Below are 25,883 nucleotides of genomic sequence, written 5' to 3' on the forward strand. Positions count from 1 at the left end.
GATTCCTGTCTCACATTTAGGTCTTTCATCCATTTTGAGTCTATTGTTGTGTATGGTGTAAGGAAATGGTCCAGTTTCATTCTTCTGCATGTGGCTGTCCAATTTTCCCAACACCATCTGTTGAAGAGACTGTCTTTTTTCCATTGGATATTCTTTCCTGCTTTGTCGAAGATCAGTTGACCATAGAGTTGAGAGTCCATTTCTGAGTTTTCTATTCCGTTCCATTGATCTGTGTGTCTGTTTTTGTGCCAGTACCATACTGTCTTGATGATTACAGCTTTGTAATAGAGCTTGAAGTCTGGAATTGTGATGCCACCAGCTTTGGTTTTCTTTTTCGACATTCCTCTGGCTATTCAGGGTCTTTTCTGGTTTCATACAAATTTTAGGATTATTTGTTACATTTCTGTGGAAAAAGTTGATGGTGTTTTGATAGGGATTACTTGAATGTGTAGATTGCTCTAGGTAACATAGACATTTTTGCAATATTTGTTATTCTAATCCATAAGCATGGAACGTTTTTCATTTCTTTGTGTCTTCCTCAATTTCTTTCATGAGTACTCTATAGTTTTCTGAGTACAGATCCTTTGCCTCTTTGGTTAGATTTATTCCTAGGTATCTTATGGTTTTTGGAGCAATTGTAAATGGGATTGACTCCTTAATTTCTCTTTCTTCTGTCTTGTTGGTGTATAGAAATGCAACTGATTTCTTTGCATTGATTTTATATCCTGATACTTTACTGAATTCCTGTAGCAGTTTTGGGGTGGAGTCTTTTGGGTTTTCCACATAAAGTGTCATATCATCTGCAAAGAGTGAGAGTTCGACTTCTTCTTTGCCGATTTGGATATCTTCTATTTCTTTTTGTTGTCTGTTTGCTGAGGCTAGGACTTCTAGTACTATGTTGAACAGCAGTGGTGATAGTGGACATCTTTGCTGTGTTCCTGAACTTAGGGGAAAACTTCTCAGTTTTTCCCCATTGAGAATGATATTTGCTGTGGTTTTTCATAGATGGCTTTTATGATATTGAAGTATTGTGTACCCACCATGCCTACACTGTGAAGAGTTTTAATCAAGAAATGATGTTATACTTTGACAAATGCTTTTTCTGCATCTATTGAGAGTATCCTAGGGTTCTTGTCCTTTCTCTTATTAACATAGAGTATCACACTGATTGATTTGCGGGTGTTGAACCAACCTTGCAGCCCAGGAATAAATCCCACTTGGTTGTGGTGAATTATCCTTTTAATGTACTGTTGGATCCTATTGGCTAGTATTTTGGTGAGAATTTTTAACCACTCCTATTTTATGTGCAATGCAGTAAGGGGGTGCCAGAGTTTGTACTGCCACTGGAAGAAGTACTTCCAAACTTAGTTCAATGTAGAAAATATGAAGCATAAACTCCTGCAATTTGGCTTGAAAAAAACAGAGTGGGCAGTGGCAGTAATACTAGCTTGGATACCCCTAGTCCCACAAAGCAACTTTCTCACTAACTCACTGTGTAACACCTACAGGTCATTATTTATGCTCCAAGAGCTGGTTTGTGAAATGAAAATATTTGACTAAATGATTCTGTAATATTCATTTTATGCATACATTGTTGACCACACCTGATACTTAAATTCTTGCATAAAGACAATAGTATACTTTGAAAAATCGAAATATCATTCTTGATTCTGCCACAAAGCATAGCCAACAGGAAATACTAGAGGTAGAAGGAATCCCAATAAGCACATACAGAAAAGAATTTCCTTTAGTTTAGTTTCACGGAAAATACTGATGAGTACAATTTATTAAAATTTTGTTTAATTTTACTGACCTACTTTTCAACTTATTTTCCTTGGTTTCATCTGAATTCTACTTAACTACATTATTGTGGAGATCATGCAAGTTAAGGCAGAAAATATTGAAGAAAAATATTGCGATGTTAGTTTAATCTGGTACTTGAAAAAGTCAGTAACTTTTAAATTTTATTATTTAAAAAAATCTTAGTGTGCCTAGGTGGCTCAGATGGTTAAGCATCTGCCTTCGGCTTGGGTCATGATCTCTAGGTCCTGGAATGGAGCTCCGCAGGGAGTCTGCTTCTCCCTCTCCTTCTCCCTCTCTCCCTACCCCCACACATGTTCTCTCTCTCTCTCTCAAATGAATAAATAAAATCTTTTAAAAAATCTTTCATTTTTAGGATTTTTTCCAGTTTTATTAAGCTATATGGTCATATAACATTGAGTAAATTTAAGGTGTACAACATAATAATTTGAATTATGTATAAATTGTGAAATGATTACCACAATAAGTTTAGTTAACACCTATTAACTCTCGTAGTTACAGTTTTTTTCCTTGTTAAATAACTTTAAAAAAAGGATTTAATAACTTCCTTGTGCCTTTCCATGAACCTATAAAAGTGTACAAACAAGCTCTGAAAAATATTTTAAAATATAAAAGCTTGAATCTTCAATAATAGTGATATTGTTGGGAAATCCTCCTAAACTTATGAATGCATATGATGTATATATTTTCATTATTCAAAAAAATATAAAAGTAATAAAACCTACAGGCTTATAAAAGCCAAACAGTAAAATTAAGAGGAAAACCAATAAAAATTTTAAGAATAACCATTTAAAAACCTCTGTTAGCTTTCTTACACTCCCCTGGCCCTTTAGTGTTAACTATTATGAACAGATTTCTCTATAAATAGGATCATGCTACATAAATGGAACACATATTTCTACCACGTGCTTTTTAAAAATGTTAGCAACATACCATCTTATTTCCACATCCATACAGAGAAAGCTGACTCTTTTTTTTCCTGCCTCATTCTTTTTAGTGATTATCCAGTATTTGATAATACTGATAAGCTTTAATTTATTTAAGTACTCATTAATACACATTAATGAGTATATTAGTTTCTTAGGGCTGGTTGTAATAAATTGCCACAAACTTGGTGGCTTAAGACAATAAAAATTTATCCTCTCACAGTTCTGGAGGTCAGAATTCCTGATTCAAGGTGTCAGCAGGCCATGATCCCTCCAACGGCTTTAGGGAAGAATATTTCCTTCTTTGAACATCTCTCGGCACCTGGTGTTCCTTGGCGTTCCTTAGGTTCTAGGTGAAACCCTCCAATCTCTGCCTCTGTCTTCACCTAGCTATCTCTCCTGTGCTTTTTTTTTTTTTAAGATTTTATTTATTTATTTATTTATTTATTTATTTATTTATTTATTTATTTATTTATTTATTTCAGAGAGAGAGTGAGCGAGAGAGAGAGCACAAGCCCAAGCTGGGGGAGAGGCAGAGGGAGAGAAAGAAGCAGGCTCCTTGCTGAGCAGGGAGCCCAATGCAGGGCTGGATCCCAGGACAGTGAGATCATAACCTGAGCTGGAGGCAGACGCTTAACTGACTAAGCCACCCAGGCGCCCCTCTCCTATGCTTCTGTGTCTTCTACTTCTCTCTTTCTTATAGGGACACCTTATACCTTACATGTAATAGGGACACCTTATAGAGATTTAGGGCTCACCCTAATTGAGGATGATCTCATTTCTTGATCCTTAATTACATCTGCAAAGACCCTATCCCCAAAATAAGGTCATATTCACAGGTACCAGGAGCTATGATTAGGTGGGCATATCTTTTTGGGGCCCCTATTCAACCAATAACAATGGGTATCTAAATTGTTCTTGGATTTTCAGTCTTAGAAACAGCTATGCAAAGGAAAACATCATTTTGCATCTCTCTTTGTGCATATGCATATTTTTTCCTGTAAGATGGATGCATTGTTATAGGTAGGATTGCTGAATCAAAGAATAGGCATATCTACAATTTGACATCTATTTAAAAATCGCCTTCTGAAAAGATGGTAGTGATTTGTACCCCCACCAACTGTGTTTAAAGCCTACTGTTCAACCCCTTTGCCAAAATGGGTTATCATCTATCTATAATTTTTGCCGATCTGATGAGTCGAAAGTGTTTTTTTATTTAGCAAATTGATTCCATGTAAAGTGACAGTTATTACATGTGCTTACATATGTTTGTTGGCCAGTTATATTCTTCCTATGAATTAACCTTTTATACCTTTGTCAGTTTTTGCTTTGGCTTGTCTGCCTTTTGCTTATCATTTTATAGACATTGTTATGTATCACAGAAACCAATCCTTGTCTATTACATGTAAGTTGCAATATATATATATATATATATATATAGGTTATATAGATAAATAACATTGGAAATACATACCTAAATGGATGATATACATTGTTGGTGTGTTTGTCACAAAGCAGTTGTTTAGAAAGACTGACACAATTATATAGAAGCATAAAGCCAAAATATCACCCCAAACTATATGTTCAGTATAAGTCCAAAGTAAGTGAAGTGGCATTCTTCTTCGAAGATCATCAGTGCTGCAGTTAATTCTGCTACTGAGGGAAAAACCAACCCATCAGCCAACCAAATTAACCTGATCAAATGTCAGTGTTATCTTTAATTATCAAAGAAACCCTTGGAAGAGTGACAGATCACTTATTTTTCATATCTGGACATTCTTAAAAATTCCTAAGGAAAAGAAAAATAAAATCGCACATTCCTTTGGGACCAGAAGTTGGTTTGAATGCAGAAAAAAAGCAGTGGCATTCTAAGAAACATGAACGATGGAGGAATTTCATCATATTCTTTCTTGCTCATGTTATTAGCCGACAACTTACACTAAATATGGTGACACAGAAGGAAGGGGAAGGACAGGGTAACCCATAGCTCCTTTTCCCTTCAGGTCTTCCCTATTCTTCAATAAGCAAAGATAGAGTGTGTTGGTAGAAAACACACATATCAAAAAGTAAAATAACAGTTGAGTTTGTTTTGTGCCACATTTCTAATGTTGTGGGAAGAGTGAAGGATATATGCATGCATGAGCTATGAAAAATGAACTGTCTAATTTTGGTGATTCTATGTACAAATTAAGTACATTTAAAACTGGCATTGCACAAAATAAATATGAATGGTAAAATTCATGCCATTAATTTAAACCTCTAATTTTCCTTGACTTAGAATGACATTAAATAACAAATAAAAAACCACCATGGCAAGTTGAGGGAGAGACCACAGAAGAAAGGAAAAGGCTATTTATGTTTTAATACATTTAATAGCACTTTTACTTATTTTATGAACCAGCAGGTCTACATTTTTATCTTGCAGTGGGACCCTCACGTTGTACAGGTGGCCTTGACTACTTCTTTCTATGTGTTTCTGGGCTTCCTTCTCTCCTTTAAGCCCTTTCTGATCATCGGTTTCTTTGTCTGCAAAATGGGAATAATGCCAAATTATGCCAACCAACATCAAGTGACCTCTGCTGCTGGGCAATCATTCTATTCATTTCCTATTTTCTTTCTATCAAACTTCCATGAAGATATCTATGAGGCATCCTGGTGAGGGGGAATTTATGGATAAATGAGGAAAAGAAAATTATATAAAATGGGAGGGGGCAGACTAAGACTTTGAGAGGATTAGCAGTGATTTTTAGAGAAAAAGCCATTGAAAGGTTCTGTGATGTTTAGCTCTCCCCCCAATTAATGGAGACTTTTGCATGTTTGCAGGCAGAAAGAAAGGAGTTGATAAAGCAGGAGAAGTAAGATGCTTAAAAAAATAATCGTAAGAACTCCTTACATGTTTATATTATTTTCAGTGCTCAGAGATTTCACATTTCAGCATTCTTATGAGAAGGCAGGGTCGGCAGACATTGCTCTCTCCAGGAATTGAAGAAGCTAGTTCTCAGAAGAGACTTGAAACAAGAAGCAAGAGTCTACCCTGGAAAGGCATTATGTGTTAGCGCTGGCAGTCCACACGAATTGTTCCAGCCTGCTTTGGGATGCTGTTAAGTCACTACCAGCAGGTGGCGCCTTCAGGTAGGCCTCTGAGCCTGCTGTTCTTAATAAGACCTTAAAGTATACTCATAGACTTAAGTATTGGTGATTGATACGCGAGTGCCCATTAGTGGTGGTAGTGAGTGCAAGGAGCTTTCACCAACGTTGCATCTTTAGAGAAACTGCTATTCTACTGTACACATTTAGTATTGCTAGGTAATATTTTACCCCCAATCTACGTGGCTTAATATAGCAACAAATATTAACTGTCTTCAGGGGCACCTGGGTGGCACAGCGGTTAAGCGTCTGCCTTTGGCTCAGGGTGTGATCCCGGCGTTACAGGATTGAGCCCCACATCAGGCTCCTCCGCTATGAGCCTGCTTCTTCCTTTCCCACTCCCCCTGCTTGTGTTCCCTCTCTCGCTGGCTGTCTCTATCTCTGTCGAATAAATAAATAAAATCTTTAAAAAAAAAAAAAAACATTAACTGTCTTCAGTTTTTACAGGCGGGGGATTCAGAAATGGCTTAGCTGGGTCATTTTGGCTTGGGTTCTCTCATGGACCTAAATACAAGATCATCCACTGTTGGATTTGATTAACCATGTTCCCTAGGACATGGGAGTTATTCTCTGGCTCTTCCCACCAGTAGCCTTGTCAGGTAATCTTCCCAGTCTACCATCTGCCTGGTTGTCTCATTAGCTAGTCTTACCTCAGTACCCCATGAGGAAGGGAGAACCAGACATAAGTCAGACTAGTCCTTCACTTATTCCCATGCTGTACCTTTGAGCCTTTACCTAGAATATACAACGGCATATAAATAAGAAACAAAATGTGAGAGTCAGGGGGCACCTGGGTGGCACAGCGGTTAAGCATCTGCCTTCGGCTCAGGGCGTGATCCCAGCGTTATGGGATCGAGCCCCACATCAGGCTCCTCTGCTATGAGCCTGCTTCTTCCTCTCCCACTCCCCCTGCTTGTGCTCCCTCTCTCGCTGGCTGTCTCTATCTCTGTCAAATAAATAAATAAAATCTTTAAAAAAAATGTGAGAGTCAGGCTGTATAAGTATTATAGAGTTTATAAAATGGAGAATCAATTACAGATAGCTGGAGAAGGTATCAAAGAGAAGGTAGGACTTCAGCCTGGTTTGGTACGTCTCTTTTCTTTTTCCTACTGACCCCAACACAATCAAATCCCCATCTCTGCAAGTTATTAGATGTGTTCCCTGAGGCAAACCACTATATTTCTCTAAGCCTCAGTTTCTTCATTGGTAACCTGAGGGTTATAGCACCCTTCAGAGTGGTTGCTCATATTAGAGACAATTTATGTAAGTTCATTATTGCAAGAATTGATACAGTTCAGGAGCTAATAATTGGTAGCTATTGTGTTGTCATTATTTGGATAAGCTCTCTAAAAGTTGAGAACATGTCCTCTATGCCTGACTGTCATAAAGCACCTGTCAAAATGCACTGGAGTTTAATTAGTCTTGTTGAGATGGTGAATTAACATTTCTGGCCTTCCTTCTTAATTCTTAGACCTACCCCTGGAAAGTAAGAAAATGCTTCAAACAGTGTCTTTCATAAGGGTCAGAGTGAGGATGATCTTTTTAAGGGAAGACTTCTTACAGCTGATGAGGTAAACTAGGGTACGCATAATCTGCTAATGGAAATCAGTGTCATAAACAAGAGAAATTTCTTTAAATACCTTCTGAAAAGTAAGTATTTAAAGGTCTGTGGGAACCTTTTTGTGCTCCTTTGCTCATTAAGTTAGAATATCAGACTCTCAAGATGTAGCAATTAGATGGACTTATAAGAGGTCAGTCATCTAATCCCAGACCTTTAATTGACAGTAAAAAAAAAAACAAAAGAAGTAGGGGCAGGATTCTGCTGGATGTTCAATGATAAAGACACTCTTTTAGCCTGAGGGCATGCTACCATCGGAATAAAACTATATCAAATACAGATTGCTACAATGCTGTGCACGTATTTCCAAAAAAGAGCGGAAGGTGATAAATCTGTCTTAGCCAATAATAATAATTTTCAGATAATAATTTTCAGATGGTCCATTTTCAGACAACCATTTTCGTGCTATGTGTTAGGAACTTTGGACATGTTTCCTTTCATTCTCCCGTAGGCTCTATGAGGCATTGTCATTTGATCTTATAGACAATGAAAATGAGGTTCTAAGGGTTGTTAATTTGCCCAAGGTCACATAACCTAGTTAGGTAGAGTCAGGATTTGAATTCAAGCCTGCCTCATTTCAAACTATCCTTTTTTTTCCCCAATGAAATATTTCAAACTTTTAGGAAAGCACAGTAACTGATCTATCAAATGCCAGTAAAACTGCCACTAAACTTCACTGAATTATTTGTAAAATATTGCCGTGCTGACTTCAGATTTTCCTTTAAAACAAAAGATAATGGATACAGTAGAAGCACTCTATATACTCTTTTCCTACCCCTTCCCCAATTCTCCTTCTCTTTCCAGATATAGCTATTATCCTGATGTAGTATTTTTCTTTCACAATCATATGTTTATGTTATTACTACTGATGTAAATGTCTAGAGACAATAGCATTGCTTCACATTTTTTAAACTTATATGTGTTATTATGCTCTTTGTGTCATTTTGCAGGTTGGTTTTATCAGCTAACATTGGTTTCCATTGCATGAAAATACAGTAATGTATTTACCATTTCTCTATTGTTCTAGGTTGCTGCCAAAGTCATTTGGGCTCTGTCCTGAGGGCAGAATTAATGTGACATTAGCAGGAAGATCATGTGACCACCAAAGTTTCTGCCAGACCTGGATTCTCTTCTTTTAGAGATTCATATTTGTATAAAAGCCAAAGACTCCCTCAAAAATATTAAAATGTGAAGAAGAATCCACCTCTGAGTCATGTTTAAAAGGCAGATAAAAAGTTTAAACGCACTTGAAAATCTGTGAATTGAATTTTGGTTTTATTGAGGACATTTGAGATCCTTTATTTTATTTTATCTTACTTTATTTTTTTTAGAGAGACAGAGGGAGAGGGAGGGAGAGAATCCTAAGCAGGCACCACATTCAGTGCAGAGCCCGATGCAGGGCTCAATCTCACGACCCCGAGATCATGACCTGAGTCAAAATAGAGTCAGAAGCTTAACTGACTGAGCCACCCAGGTGCGCCAAGGTCCATTATTTTAAAAAATTTTTTCTACCAGAGAAGCATGCTAATGGTTTACAAATATCATTTATCAATATTGACTCTATAATACAAGTACACTTCCTTGCACTTAAAATACAAATATTAACCGTGATGATGTGAGTATTCTTGCTTTCTCCAAAGTATCTTTTCCCGAAAATGATGGCAAAAGGACTTTGTTTGTTTTAACTTGATCCATCTTTCGTAACCCAGTTTAATCATTTTACAGATTCCCTTTTGAAGCAACTGGGCTAGATTGTCAGACAATTGTGGCAAATTTTTATCATTTCAATAACATTTGCAAGAAATATCATTAGTGAAATTTGTGTATCAAATTTGCCTTTGTGTGACTTTTTTCTAATGAGTTTAATACTAAAGTGTTGGTAAAGTAAAACCTTATTAATTCAAAGCAAGGAATGCCAGTGTGACCAAAAAACATCTGAATTATAGAGAAGGATTTATAGAGACAGATTTAGAGAAATCTGTCTTGTTACTTTAAAATAGAGTACCTAATCATGGTCTCACAGTCCTGGGATTGAGCCCTGAGTCAGGCTCTGTGCTCAGGGAAGAGTCTGCTTGAGATTCTCTCTCTCCCTCTTGCTGTCTCTCAAATAAATAAATAAATCTTTAAAAATAGTAAAATAAAATAGAGTACCTATTATATACTATGGTAGAAATGAGTACAAATAAAAGGAAGGTCGTATATAAAAATTTTTCTAGTGAACTTAAACATAAAAATCTCAAAGATAAGATTTTATTTCATTGTATAGTTACTAGATTCATTTGTTATAGGAAGCTTTGTTTTTCTTTGGTTCTTATATTAAAATTATCAAAATCTTCATTGAAAGGCATAAACATGAGTTAACTTTTTAGAAAGATATTCTGCATCAGAATGAATGCAAATTTTGAATTTGTGTAGTATGAATTAGTAGATATTGGAGGATATCCATTCCCTACTAAACATAAAAGTATTCGCTTGGCTGTCTCCTAGAGAATTATGCCAGGTCCTCGGCATGACATTTTCATTTCCTGCTGCAATCTTTCCTCTACCTAATGTTCAGCTTCTTCTCTAGACTGGGACAGACCAAGGAACCATTCTATAGAGCTTCTTTGCAGATCTTTCTTGTCCTTAGGCCATTTCCAGTGCCATTGACACTGCTATTTAGGATTTCTCTAGAAAGGCTACCTCATGAGCCCTGTCTAAACCAGACCCATCGTAAAATCACCTCATTTTGAAACTGAATCCAAGTGAGTCTCTGTCAGTATCAGAGTGGATCTACCAGAGGAGTGCTCGCAGATGATAAAAATCAGAGGGATTGTCCTAACCAAGAGGGGAAAGGCCAAAGGCAATGAGACTACTGACTTCTAGCTTTGAGCGGTTCATTGTAGTGCCAAATTCCCATGTTAGAATATCCTTATTTGTACTCATTAAAATAAATCTCTAGATGTAAATCCCTATAAAATATCTCCTACCTTTACATCTGGGCATTAAAGGGTGTGTCAGTTCTGATTTTAGTTTTCCTATTTAGCAGTCCCTCTTTCTGACATTAATAATTAACCAGTAAACTAACTTACCCAAATTCTTCAAGCTCAGTTTACTTAAAAGGAGAGTAACTTCAAGAAGGTTATATCCATGGTTTACTGCTAACTCCAGCCATGGGGCTTTGGGGCATACTTTGTTTTTTAATCTTCCTGGGTAAAAGTTGGGGACAGGAACAAACGTAAGTAAAAGAACCCATCTTCATTTTTCAATGCATTTTAGTTGCGATGAGTGAAAAATTTAACAGACAGTGTTAATTTGAAAATAACTTTCTACTTCCTAGAACACCAAGTGAATAGTCCATCTCTGAATGAGAAAGTCATGGAAGCATCTTGATTTGATGAGTGACTAACAATATGCCAGCTTTATGGGATTGTTACTTATAAAAGTTTACATAAGTGATTATTCGAATTCCTCTTCAAAAAAAAGCACAAAATAAACTCAGATTTCTTGCCATTGATTGCTTATTTGTATTTGGTACATAGTTTTCATCGTATGTTCCAGGTATTGTGTACATAGTAAAGCAAGTGTTACTTTGGGGTCAATTCTAATGCTGTGATTTGAAAAACAATTGTAATTATTTCAAATTTATGAATTCTTCACAAATTTTAGTGTTACTATTGAAATATTGTGCATTTTAAGGTAGGTCTTAAAATACTGATTTTTGTATCTAGAAATAACATTTTAGTACTGAGAAGGAACTGGAGAGTATCTAATTGATTCTACTCATTTCACAAATAAGGATAAATCCAGACAGAGGGGAAAGTGACTTGCCAAAGGTCATGCTGCTGGAGGGAGACAAAAGCAGGACTTTTATTAAGGACACTTTCTTACCACTTCAATTTTTTTCATTTTGTCATAAATATATACATACAAATATGTAAAATATAAATGTATACTCAGGATATCATAAATTTATAACACCCTCCCACCCCTAATCTGATTTTCTCACATGGCCACAATCACCCCATTCCCCAAATAGTTCTTGTATATCCCTTTTTAAAAGACAAGCGGCAGAAGTTCAAAAGAGATTGAGATTAGCGAGTTCAAATTAGTGGTAGAACTAGGACTGGAACCCAGGTCCCATGGTTCTGAGTTCTTTCTACTATATTGTACTGGCCCTTAATAAACATCTCCCCTCTTTCTCTGAAAAAGTGAGAGTGTACCATTTACAGCATGGCAACCAATTTAGTTAATTTGATTGACTGATTGATTCAACAAAAATTTATTGAGCACCTACCATGTGCTAGGCCCTGGGGATATAGTAGATGGTATAAAGCTTGCATTTTACTGGGAGAAGCAAATCATGGATGGATGAATGAACCAATGAATGAAGGACTAAATAAGGTCGAAGGGTTATTATGCAAGGAAGAAAATAATAAAGGAAAATAGAGGATAAGGAAATGATGGGACATGACCCAAAAGTGTAGAGAGGAAATGTTCTTTAAGGAGGTGACACTCAAACAGAACTTGAAGGAAGTGAGGGGGGGAGCAAACTATGCAAATATCTGGGGAAAGAACATTCCAGGTAGAGGCCAAAATAATATTGTTGCCTCTCTGCAAGCTCAGTGGCCTGATCCTCTTAAACTATTGAAAGAAAATAAGAAAAGTGTGATTTTTTTTATATGAATACATTGTGGTACTGATAAACCAGTAAGGACCAAAGTCTATATGAAGAGTGATTCCAAAGCCATCTTTTAGAGACTTCCAACTACTAAATATTTTATGTTTTATCACTCTCACCACCACATAGACAATTCAAACTTAAAACAATATTAAATTGAAAAAGATAAAACTTATGAGAACGCTGAAACTAAAATAGCTTTTTCCCCTAGATTTTTCAAATTGCAGAACTCTTGCTAAATCCAGTTTAGCGTAGCAATTGAAATTGTTAATTCGGGAAACAGGTTGCTTGGGTTCAGCTCCTAATTCTATAACTTAACTGTCTGACCTTGGGCAAGTTAATTATCAGTTTCTTCATCTGTGAAATGGGAATAATAGCAAGACCTTCTTCACAGAGTGGTTGTAGCAACTCAGTGAGTGTGTGCGTGTGTGTGCATATATATTTCTTAAAACAGTGCCTAGCACAGGGTAAGATTTCAGGAAATGTACCTTATCAGCAGAGCTTAAATTTTCTCATTTTCTACTGTTCCAGGATAAGCATATGAGGAATTCAGATAATGGTTGGAAGTCTGGAGATTCTTTTCCCTTTTACAATTTGTCTATAAGTGATTCCAAATTCATTGTCTTGGAGGAGACTGACAGATGTTTTAAAAGGACTTAATTGCTTCCAAATTAATTTCACTGTTACCAAAGACTTGCTGACTTTTTAAATGTTGTAATGTTGAGAGAGGCCTGTAAGAATTCTGCCAGGTGTGGTGGCAGGTGTCCTCCAGGCCTGTTTGGCCACTTGAATTAGTCACTTCAACCCTTTTGGGTTGAAGCACACTTCTTTCTTCCTGTGTGATAGCACCTGTAGCTCTCACTATTCAAATTAGATATTTTCATGATATTTAATTAATAACCTAGTTTATATTTTTAAGTTTTCTTTTAATAAAACAATGAAAATACACACATTTAAAAATGTTATTTCAAAAACTGATATAGATTCATTTCCATTCTTATATAAACAACATGAAAAATAAAACTGGAAATAATAGCCTGGGGTTGTAAACATAGCTTGTAAACCCTAACCTCAATTACACATGTTAACGGCTGAGAGAAAGACCTGAATATAAAGTTCTGCCTTATTCACTTATAAGCCGCGTGACCTTGGTCAAATCATCCTCTTTTCACTTGCAAAATAGGAATAATATTAGTATCTACACCATTGGCCTGTTGTAAAAATTAAAAGAGTTGTATATAGAGTACAAATGCAGCCTCTCCTATGGTAACTATTCACTTAATATCATCATTATTGTTGTATGATTTTTACTATTCTTCAAAGACCTCCATCAGTCCTTCCATTTCTAAATGCATTCCCCCGGCTCACTCTTATTGTATCCTTTTCTGTAGCCACTCATGGTATAACACAATACTTCTAAGATTGCTTCCTTTTAACTAATTTAGTGAAATTAATGAATCTTAATATTTATTGAGTACAAAGCATGCTAGGTGTTTTCATGTAAAATATTCTCATTTCCTCCTTACTGCAAGCTGGTCAGGAAGGTGATACCTTTACAGGTAGATTATTTTGGTCTTAGAAAGGGTTAATGACTTTACCATGGTCATTCAGCCGGTAGATGACAGAGCTGCAATTCAAGCACTGGTGTTTTGTTGCCTTTTTCTTCATTGAGCAAAAATATTGGCCCTATTTACATGTTCCAATCAACAGCATTTAAAGTTTTTCTCTGCTGCAGAGATTTCTCCAGTTCTATTTCTCAAGTCTTAATTCCAAGCTACTACTTCTTGGAAACTATGCTGAAATTATCATGGATCACTAATAAATTTGGATTTTAAAATAATCCCTTTTAAGTTGAGAAAATGTGCCTATTAGAATCTCTCAAGTGAGATGAAAAAATTAGAAATATAACAAAATACATCACCTCAAGATATTGGTCCTACTGTTTTCCTGTTTCAACAGATATGTCATTTCGGCACCAAAAGTATTCCGTGTTGGAGCATCTGAAAATATTGTAATTCAAGTTTATGGATATACTGAAGAATTTGATGCAACAATCTCTATTAAAAGTTATCCTGATAAAAAATTTACTTACTCTTCAGGCCATGTTACTTTATCCTCAGAAAATAAATTCCAAAACGCTGCAGTCTTAACAGTATGTATTTATTCTTCATTTTCTTTATACATACAGAATATTCTCAATAAAATGTGTAGCAAATTTTAATGTTGATAATGTAGAGATTTGGCCATTTATATCACTCACCACTGTGTGATTACTAAGTGATGTCAGTCACCAATGATAATATGGATGAAACAGAAAATTCTAAATAGAGTTATGTCCGCTTTTTGAGCAATGCATGTAAATTATGATGTTTGTATTGGAAAATAAAATTGTACTAATGTAAAGATATTTGGAAATGAATTGAAAATACTTGTTTACTGTGAAAATTGTCATTATAAAGAAATAGAAAAATATGAATATGCATCTTGATCTGTAATGCATTGCCTACAAAAACCCAAGGCTGCTATTAAACATTTGCTAGTTTAAACTCCAATATTTGTCAATTATAGCTTCCAAAACTAATAAAATCACTGATTACTAAAGTGAATAGCTCTCATTGACAACTTGTAGTTAATACAAAGAACAATATGGATCAAATAACTTTTCCTTCTATTTAAGTATTGTAGTGCACCTTGGTTAGAGAACGGCTTGCAACTCATTTCTTATTTAAAATTCTAACTAAAAATTACTTTCATACTCAAAATATTGTTTTAAAGTCTGAAAAAAATTCAAAAATAAAAAAAACAGAAAATCAAAGACTACTAGACTTGGAAGGGACTTTGAGGTTCATTTAGACCAGTGTTTCTTTAAAGTGAGCTCTTTAAAAAGAAATTTAAATTTGAAATTTGAAAACAGCTTAAGATTAGAATTATATTGATATTTAGTATTTTGAACTTATTTTGTAAAATTTTTCTGATTTTATAATTAAGTAAAACTCGTAAGCATAAAATTACACCTAGTCTTAGGTTTGTACATATTTAAGCAACGTTGTAATAAAAATAAGATTTTATATTATAAATAATTAGAAGTCAGCACTGAGAGTCCTCCAGAACATTTCATCCTTTAAAAGAGGTCTGTATATTACTCAAGTTTGAGAAACACTGATCTAAATAAATTCTAACCAAATGTAAGAATTTTTTCATTAATGTTCTTGATTGTAAATGCTCAAATTCCTTAAATACTTCCACTTACTGGATTTATTAAGAATTAAAATTAATTTCCCAATTAAATTCAGTGGACACTCTTTTCTGATGTCACTAAGATGTTTAGTGTGACTGTTACCTTTAAATTTAAATCAATCAAATTTAACTATAATAAAAAATTCAGGGGTGCCTGGGTGGCTCAGACGTTAAGCGTCTTGAAGGCAGTTCTGGGATCAAGCCCCGCATCGGGCTCCTCTGCTGGGAGCCTGCTTCTTCCTCTCCCACTCCCCCTGCTTATGTTCCCTCTCTCGCTGGCTGTCTCTCTCTCTGTCAAATAAATAAATAAAATCTTTTAAAAAAATAACTATAATAAAAAATTCAGTTCATGAGTCACAATAGCCCCATTCCAAGTGCTCAAATAGCCACATGTGACTGGCAAGTACCTTGTTGGACAACATAGATATGGAGCGTTTTCATCATCATAGAAAGTTCTCTTGACTCGCACGGACTCAGTTAATTGAAAGATTAAGTAGAGAATCATAAAACTTGATGCATATCTTCAGCATTTAATTTTATCTTAACATTATAATGTAACTTTGTTTGCTGATTGTTTGATGTTATGCCAACGTCTTTTTTTTAAGCGTGGGTCCCCTGGTTGGAGGGTTAAATCTTATTTATTACATGTCACACCTTTAATGAATCATCTTTGTTTACAGTTCTTTTCCTTTAAAGTGGAGAAATAGCTTAAAGACACTTGCAAGGCAATCTGAATGCAGAATCTTCATAGGCTGTTGCTGTCTTCCAAACTTTGACAGTGCTCTCACATGTTTGATTCCACAGCAGTTGGGTTTAGTGATTAACTTTTATCCCACGTGTCCGAAGCCTGAGTTTTCATAGAAACACTCTTCTTTCTTTTATTACTCCTTATATGTATTATATTTGTACATCATACAGTGTAAAGTGGATAATTGCAATTACATACACCAAATGAGAAAGCATGCAGCTCACCTTGGGAGCAGAGGGATAGAGATAAAGTACAGTGTCCTGAACATCAGTCAGGATGTTGAACTGAGGGAGTGAACAGCATGCTAATCCAGTGCTGACCAAGTGAAAGTTTGTTAAGAAGCATCTGTAGTAGTAGTTTTACTAAATGTGTATAAAATTTAGGAAAAATGGAAACCAAAATACTTTTAATTGCTTAAAGCTAAATTTTGACTATGATATTTGACACTGACAAGCTTTGGGTAGAATTTATTCACTATTCTGTCTCTACGACTTTTTAAATGGTAAAATACATATACTCATTTTTTTTGTGTGTTCTAATGAGATGACAGTGGTATTTAGAAAATCAACATGTTTTATAACCTAAAAATTATACTCTATTCCGTCAATTTTTTCTTTTACAGATACAACCCAAACAATTGTCTGGAGGACAAAACCCAGTTTCACATGTGTATTTGGAAGTTGTATCGAGGCATTTTTCAAGATCAAAAAAAGTGCCAGTAATCTATGACAATGGATTTCTCTTCATTCATACAGATAAACCCGTTTATACTCCACAACAGTCAGGTAGGGTATAAGATGTTGCTTTCTCTGGTGGAGAGGGGGCGATTGACATATTGTAGAGATTTTTTTAACACTTGAAATTAAGTGGAGGCAAGTTTCCAACTTGCTCAAGAGAGTCTCAATACCCAATGACTTTTACATTTATAAATACTATTTTAATTTAAAAGTTATATGGAAATTGCTAAATATATAATTTATACTTAAATATAAATTATAAGTCATTTGGAAACTGCAAAATCAGCAATTATATTATCTGCCTCATTAGTTATTTCCATGAAGAAAAAAGGTTTTTAGGGGTGCCTGGGTGGCTCAGTCGTTAAGCGTCTGCCTTCAGTTCAGGGCGTGATCCCAGGGTCCTGGGATCGAGCCCCGCATCGGGCTCCTCTGCTGTGAGCCTGCTTCTTCCTCTCCCACTCCCGCTGCTTGTGTCCCCTCTCTCGCTGGCTGTCTCTCTCTCTGTCAAATAAATAAATAAAATCTTTTAAAAAAAAAGCTTTTTAAAAATTGTGAAATGTTGTGTTATATCTTATTTATTAAATAAGTGTAAGGTATAATTACAAATACAATTTTGGCAATGGAAAAATAATTTATTATAGAGCCATGTTCATAAAAAAAATTCCTTTGACTTTGGAGCTATTCCTCAAATTCAGAAAATAAATCCAACCCTAGGAGATCAAATGTTTCAGCAAAGAATAAACTAGATCACAGAAATATATGGGTATTAATTTTCTAAGGGGATCTACCTAAGAAAATTTCTAATAGAGCATGGCTTCATATTCATGGTTCTTCTGCTAGTGGGAGAAAGGGCAGAATAGCAGTCAAAATTGAAGAATTGAGAAATGGCTGGATTTATTCCCAGTGAGCCAAAGGTAAAACTCAGAAAAGTGTAAAACCTACCCAAATATGGTCTCATGTCTGCAGTCATTGGAATCCTCCATCTCTCCCTCTCACAGTCGTTCACATCAGAGATGGAATTATAAGAGAACTCTGTGTGGGAGGGGAGTTTATGGAGTTTCAATGATGCTGCTATTGGTGAAGTACAGGTGAAGAGAAGCAGGACCAGCCAGCTTTGTTGAAAAACTTTTCACATAGTGCATGCTTGCTAAATGTTGATGATGTTGGGGATGACAGTAATAGAATGGAATAGGCCTACATCTGTTCTGCAGGTGTACCTGTCCTGACAAGCTCAGAAAGGAAAGGCCTAGAGAGGGTGGGATATTGCTGTCAGCTTGAACAGATTGTCATTGGCCAGAGTAGTACCATCTCTTGACTCTAAGAAGAGGACCTGATATATACATAGAGCCCATAAAGCGTGGGCCCTTTAAAACATACTCATACCTAGAAACAAACATATCTTTGCCCTTGTCCTCTTCTGATATTAAAGGACTAATTTAGAAGAGACTCTGGAGCCAAATTGTCTGGGTTCAAATCCCAGCTTGGGCTGTTATGAGCTCTGTGACCCTGTACTTGTTACTCAATCTCTCTGAGCCCCACTTTCCTCATCTGTAAAGTAGAGATCATAATAGAACTTACCTCACAGAATTGTTGTGAGAGGTAGGTGAATTCGTATGGGTAAAGCACTTGAAACAATGCCCAGAACAGAGTAAGCACTGGGAAAGTGTTTTCCATTACTGTTTGATCTGTGGAGTAGCACAAAACCTTCTTTACACAGAAGGAAAAAAAAAAATTACTTAAAAGTAGTTCTCTTAGAAATTGATTAAGTCTTGCTATTTATAGCTTTAATGTCCTAATCCACACATTTAATCTGAAGATCCTTGAGGGATTTTTAGTATAAGCATCTTTAGGATAAAGGCTTAAATCTTCAAGGCTTTGTGGGATAAGGACTTTAGAATATTGACCAAAATCCTTCAATTTCATGCAGCCTGTGTCCTGCCTTCCCCCCCAGCTTTCTCATTCACCATACTCCCCCTCATCTGTGGAAACCTGCCGAACTGACCTCTTTTTATTTGCTTTCTCATACTCTTCCCCCCACCCATATGAAGGCCTGTATATCTCTGTCTGGTCCATTCATTCCCCCCACCCCCCCAACAACGTTGCCTTATTAATACCTACGCAGCCTTCTCTGACCTCTCTGATCACTTCAAATCTCCCTCTTCTGTGCTCTCAGGAAGCTGGACAGTGCTCTTTGTAGTGCTTCCTGCCCTGGAATTGTACATACTCTTGTGTGATCATGCGTTTGCTCTCTCCTGCACTCCGTTGGAAGACTTCCATGTTTGATTTGTCTCGCCGCCGCATCTCCAAGCGCAGCATAGTGCCTGCACATAGAAGGCATCAATACTTTTTTTAAAAAACCTAATAAACCATATCTTTGGTACTAAAGAATTATATTGATCTTGCCTCTGGTACACTGTTGCTATGAAGACAAGATTAATTTTCTAATCCAAACACAACCTGGGTTAGAAAGTAGATAAGTAGTAGGCATAAAAATAATAATACTAAAGTAAAAATAATAAGCATTTATTGAGTAGGTATTATGCGCCAGGATATGTAAAAGCTTTGTCTCATTTAGTTCTCGTAACACTATAAAGCAGATACTAACAGTTCTGTTTTAAGATGAGAGAACTAATATTTAGAGGGATTAAGTAGCCCACTCCAGGGCCACTAGGAAGTGGTAGTCATGGGAATGAAACCAAAATTTTGAACTCCAGGGCATGAGCTCTTACCTTTTTGTGACATATTGCCTCTGGCAGTATCCCAGTGACACTAGAGGATGAACTGGGTATGTCCATAATATAGAAGAGAGGACACAAGGTGGGAGAAAAGTGAGGGGGGGAGACAGCAGAGTGTGTATGTGTGTGTGTTGGGGGGGATTTACTGAACATTTTGCTTTGACCTTATGGTCTTAGTGAAACCAATTTTGGAGAGCTTAATGTGACTTCTTATGTAGAGCTTTAGGTAATACTGACCCTTTAAAGGGCTTATGGCTCCAGTTTAGTTTTATTTTGTGAGTAAAGTTTTGGCCATGAGATGATTTCATCATCAGTAAATGAACGTCAGAGAAATTACAATATGTCATATTGAAAGGAACTACAACAGCATGTCTCAAGCAGCTAAGAGTTCAATTCTAAGCCGATGCAGTTGTTTAAAAGGCAGGGATCTATTAATGGGCAGAAACAAATGAAGAGAACTAATCGTTCTTGAGCTCTTGCCATTACTCATTTGACAATGATGCAACCATTTTAGGATCCGGCTCAACGAATCTAACAAAACCATACAATTCAAAACTGACTTTAGCAACAATAAGGGATACTTTGGGGCCTTGTTGTTTTTTATATGTGCAAGAGTCTCTAAGGTCAAAATGAAACTATCTAATTTTCCATTAAAATCTACAACTCTAATATGAGACAATATAATATGGTATACTCCCATAAAACCATATGGGAGAGATCACTATTTTGCTATGAAATTCTCAATAAACAAGAGCCTAATGTGTGTTCCCAAAAAGTTGTATAGAAATATATTTTAATAGGGGCGCCTGGGTGGCACAGCGGTTAAGCATCTGCCTTCGGCTCAGGGCGTGATCCCGGCGTTCTGGGATCGAGCCCCACATCAGGCTCTTCCGCTATGAGCCTGCTTCTTCCTCTCCCACTCCCCCTGCTTGTGTTCCCTCTCTCACTGGCTGTCTCTATCTCTGTTGAATGAATAAATAAAATAAAATCTTTTTAAAAAAAAGAAATATATTTTAATAAAGTGGACTGTACTTCGAATTCACTAGGAAAAGTGGCTCTTTAAAGGAATCCAAGAGGATTCTCTTTAAAGGAAAATAATCTTTAGTAGTATATATGTCTGTAAACTAACTTTTTCTTTCTTTAAGTATGAATTTTTGTGTATCAATTTTTGTGACTTTTTAAAAACTATACTCATCTCTTTTGAGAATGATTATTGTAAAAAATCAAAATACCCTTGTGGTTAACAGAGGTTTTGATGATATCCATTGTTCTTACAGTAAAGGTTAGAGTTTACTCACTGAATGACGACATGAAGCCAGCCAAAAGAGAAACTGTCTTAACTTACATAGTAAGTATGTTATTTATTTAAATAATAATTTAACTCATCTTTAGGATAAGATACATTGTTCCATAATCCTGCCCTAACACCACACTAACTCATTCAATGTTGGGTAAATGGTTATTGAACATCTTCTGTAGGTCTATAGGTCTATACCTCTACAGTAGATATATGTAAAACGTTCATGAAAAGTCACTTTCAACAAGTTATGATTTCAAACTAAATCCTTTAAATATATCCTCTATGGTTTCTGTCTTAAAGAGCATCAATAAATCACTAAGAATTGATTGAATATTAATTGAATTTTATATATGAGATTTTTGATTTGTACAATTCAAGATAAAGAATTACAATGTGGGCACTTACACTTAAGAAACTTAGAGTTTAGTAACATACTAGCACATGTGAAAAATAGTGTTTAACCATAAGATAAAGATCAGCAGTTATCAACCCTTTATCAGCGATGACATGATGACATGTGTAACAGATGACATGCGTAACAGATGACATGCCCACGTGCAACAAGCTCCCGTGGTCTTACCCAGTTTGTGTCACAACCCTACAAAATTTTTGTGGGGAAATAACTGCTCACCTAGTAGCAGTAGGTATATTACCCGTGGCCCTTCCCTGTAGGCTGCAGCACTTTTTCTCCTACCAATGAACCTCAGAAGATGAAAAATTTACCAGAACACGAGTAAAAAAGAGGAATATATAGGGATAACATTGACTGCTCTATAGTCTACACAGATCATAAACCTTTCACAAACTTTGTCTGACTATTTTATACTGAATTACTTGTGAAACATCAGAGTGTGCCAAGACTGTGGTTGATAACTGTCGATATAGACTGTAAACGCCGGTAGTTTAGAAAAGAGATTAGGGAGGCCAAGGGACCCTTCAAGGAAGAGTTGAGATTTGAACTGGGCCCGGAGCAATGAGTGGAATTGAAAGCGATGGAGAAGACATGGGCGGGTTGCTGGAAAAGAGCGACAGACAGCAGAGTCAGAGGTGAAAAGGATTGGACAGGAAGAAAACAACCTGATTCCAGGGCAGAGGCGTCCCTGGCAACAAAGGGGTAAATAAGATTTTGAAAGTTAGACTAGGGCCAGAGACTTGAATCACCAGACCTGGAAGTGAAGAATTCACGTGGCAGGTGGTAGGGAGTCCATGCAGATTTACTGGAGGGACAGGACCAAGGATGGAAGGGAACGTGTAGCCATGAGCACCACTGTGGTGGAAATGAAGGAATGTGCAATGGGAACCCCAGGCTGAGCTGCTGCAGAAGTCCTGATGCAGGGAGAGAGAGGTGTGCTGTCAGCAGCAGGAGAAATGCAGAGAGCGGCCTCCCAGACTGCCTGAACGAGGGTGGGGAGAGGAAGCCCATGAGAGTCACACTGACAGCTGCAGGGAAGCGGATGGGAATTCACCAGTTCACGACAATGGTTTATGTGTGCTAACTTGTCCTAAAGCTGTGAGTCTTTTCCTCTGGAACCCAAGATTTGAGTGTAGGAATAGACGTACACACTGAGTAGATACTACAGGACAAAACGCTACTAGAGAATAAACCAAACAAAGGATACAGTGGGGCAAATGACACATGGGCTCAGAGGGCAGACCAAATGGAGGTAAGAGTCACAGCTGACAGTGATCTTTTTCTGGAATAGAAAAGGTTTCAATTAAAGGAATAGATGTGGATTTTTACAAAATAATGAAGAACTTTCTGTTAAGAAATAGCACGAGTTTTCCAATGGCAACAGGAGGGACTAAGAAGTGAGATAGCAAATAAACTGGCTGAGTGGTATAGGGAGTCTCGAAGGGAAGGAAGGAGAGTGTCCAGCTCAAATGCCCTTTTCCTGTCAGAAAATACTAGAGGATGTGAACAGATGCTCTTTAATTTATTTCTCCTGGTTGAGCTTGAGTGATGAAAAATCCTGGCACCATGCAAGGAAGAGTGGATGTTGGTCGTCCCATGTAGGAGCTGCCCCAGGAAGAGAGGATTGAGGAGTCTGGTCCCAGAGCCACAGAGAATCAGTATACAAGAAGTATCCTGAAAATAGTGCTCAAGAGACATCATCTTAGAAGCACTGTGCATGATCACCTGCAGGGATAAGGAACAGCCCAGATGATATTTAGCTGCGATCCTAATCCTTGTTTAGAATAGACCTTGTAACTCCAGGGAAAAATACCTTAAAATCCTGGCCGTGAATTCCAGAGTCATGGCACATGGTGGTAAATTTCTGTGTTAAGGTCAAAATGAACCTTGTTGTCCATGAAAGTAGTAGGTGTAGTCCAAAGAAAGTAAAATGCCTCATTTTGGTAATTTTCAAACCCACACACAAAGGGGAGTTTATGGGGAAGTTTTATGAAAACTTTCAAGTTTGTTTAACCATTTTGAGTGTTTTATCAAGTTCAAAAGGTTCATAGTGCACAGATATAGAATATCTAGCTAATTAGGGGTGCCTGGGTGGCTCAGTCGTTAAGCGTCTGCCTTCGGCTCAGGGCATGATCCCAGGGTCCTGGGATCGAGCCCCACATTGGGCTCCTCTGCTGTGAGCCTGCTTCTTCCTCTCCCACTCCCCCTGCTTGTGTTCCCTCTCTCACTGGCTGTCTCTATCTCTGTCGAATAAATAAATAAAATCTTAAAAAAAAAAGAATATCTAGCTAATTAAAGCACTTTATAGTATATTTGCTTTGGAAAACTTCAAATGAACAGATATGAAATTTAGATTCTGGTATCTATAAGGCCTGTTAATTTACATTTGGTTAGTTGTAACATCAATTATTGTTACATTTCTTTTTTTAGTTATGCAATAGAAAGTTGAGTCTCTTCTGGATAATTGAGGCTAGGATATCCTGGATACCAATGAAAACCTTGCCTCCCTCCCTTCCTCTGTGTGTGTGTGTGTGTGTGTGTGTAGCAAGAGATGGAGGAGAGTTTTAAGAGGGAGGGAAGTAGCTTAAATGCACCCTATTTGCCTTTCACAACATTCAAGTACTCTTCCTCCTTCATATTTAACTTGAAGACGTAGATAGTTGTTAGTAAATACTTCTGTAGGTCAAAGGTATTATAATCAGTTGATTTTTTTTAATGTGGCTTATGTGCTCTGAGGTTGTTTGTTTTTATTCAAAGGATCCTGAAGGATCAGAAGTGGACATTGTAGAAGAAAATGATTATACTGGAATCATCTCTTTTCCTGACTTCAAGATTCCATCGAATCCTAAGTATTTTAAAGCATTTGTTAATAACGTTAATAAAGTTTTCTCTAGAAAGCACATCTGGAACTTTGGGTTGTGAGGCAGACAACCAGTTAGATGGAGCCACCTGGTGTTAACAAAGGATGTGAGCGTGAAAGAAATGAGGGTGTGCAAAGGAGTGCACTTGGGATGCACACAGGGACTGTACAGAATTGTTGCAGCACTGTATCGTATGCTGAAACTAATATAACACTGTATGTTAACTCACTGGAATTAAGATAAAATAAAATAAAACAAATAAAAAGTAGAAAGACCCCAAAATTTTTTAAACAACAACAACAAAAAATGAAAGGGCACAATGTAAGTTTGAATATTAAAAAGAAAATTTAAGTCAAATGAGAAGTGAGGCTCAGTTTCTGACCAAAAAAACAAACAAACAAACAAAAAAACCCTCCCAATACTTCCCACCAATTCTCTTTATATATAGAAATAAAAATTTGGAAGACGCAGAAATAGTCCCTGGGCTTTTTTTCATTAAAACCATCAACTCTCTACCCTTCAAGGAATCTAACAGACATCAGTCTAAAAGGCTGGAGTGGTCCCATGCCTTGCTCTGAGAGTTATAAAAATATTGGTCCTCCATAGTCTTTGTCTGCATAAACTACCAGAAGGCAGATTTTAAGAGGGAGAGTGTTCTCAGAGCCATTTCCTTTTCTGGCCTCATGTTAAAGGATTTAAGAACATGTTTTAACAGAATGCAATGTAATAAATATTTGGTGAACACATTCCTGATATGTGCAAAGCACGTAGGGAGTGAGATATACAAAACAGAAATGAATAATCCACAGTCCCTGCCTTCAAAGGACTTATAATTGAGTAGGACAAATAAGTGTACTTGTAAATGGTTAAATACAACTTTAAAGCAAAATCTCCTTGTGGTCATTTTTCTGCACTCTGGAAGGGAGTCACAGTTTATTGTTTGTAGTTAATTGACTGAAGATTTTCTAGAAATATGAGTGAAATTAGGGATTTAATTTTTAAATTGTATACTTTCTTGAAAATACTACCTGCTCTATAGCACAGAATTGATCTTATTATTTTATAACTATTATCATTTATCCAACTGTTATCCAACTTCATCTTGTGCCATTTGCTCCTTGACAGATTATGTGTCAGACATGATGGGCTCTCACGAACACTACTTTCCTACCCCAGTACCTTTGCACATGTTGTCCCCTCTACTTAGAATGTGCCTCAGTTTGCTATTCACAAGGCTGACTTCTCATTCTTTAGGACACAGAGCAAATGCTCCCTATTCAAAGAGGCTGTTCCTGGATGCATAATTTAATGTAGTCCCTCTCCTTTTCTCTCTTATTTATTTACTTCATGGCACTTATCTCAATGTTACACTTATTTATTTGTTTGCCTTTTTATTTTGTCTGTGTTGCTCACTGTTGTATCTTCAGCACTTTAACATAACAGGCACTTGATAAATATTCATTGAATTAATGATGATGATGATAGTCATAATATTAAGTGTATTAATTGCATAACCAATGTGCAAGGTAAATATTTTTTTCATTGCACAAATGAGGTTAAACAACTTGCCCAAATCCATTCTGCCAGTAAATGGAAAGCTGGGAATTTGAAATTTCATGGACTGTTAGCTCTATAAAGGCAGAAATTCTTCTATTTTGTTCACTTTTATCTCTAGTTCTTA

General features: G+C 36.5%; 1 protein-coding gene across 1 annotated transcript in view; it reads left to right on the forward strand.

The window, feature by feature from the left end:
- The first annotated feature begins 10,621 nt into the window (after positions 1–10,621).
- C5 (complement C5) overlaps positions 10,622–25,883 on the forward strand; it is a 79,627-nt gene continuing 64,365 nt past the window's right edge. Inside the window, exons 1-5 of the mRNA XM_045791048.2 lie at positions 10,622–10,729; positions 14,132–14,324; positions 16,780–16,942; positions 20,907–20,977; positions 24,099–24,190. Of these exons, the coding sequence (XP_045647004.1) occupies positions 10,665–10,729; positions 14,132–14,324; positions 16,780–16,942; positions 20,907–20,977; positions 24,099–24,190 (584 nt within the window). The 5' untranslated portion in view covers positions 10,622–10,664. The remainder of the gene's footprint in view (positions 10,730–14,131; positions 14,325–16,779; positions 16,943–20,906; positions 20,978–24,098; positions 24,191–25,883) is intronic.

The sequence above is a fragment of the Ursus americanus genome, chromosome 18 (assembly GCF_024610735.1).
Source record: "Ursus americanus isolate L20-20 chromosome 18, mUrsAme1.1.p, whole genome shotgun sequence".
In the NCBI taxonomy this organism is placed as follows: domain Eukaryota; kingdom Metazoa; phylum Chordata; class Mammalia; order Carnivora; family Ursidae; genus Ursus; species Ursus americanus.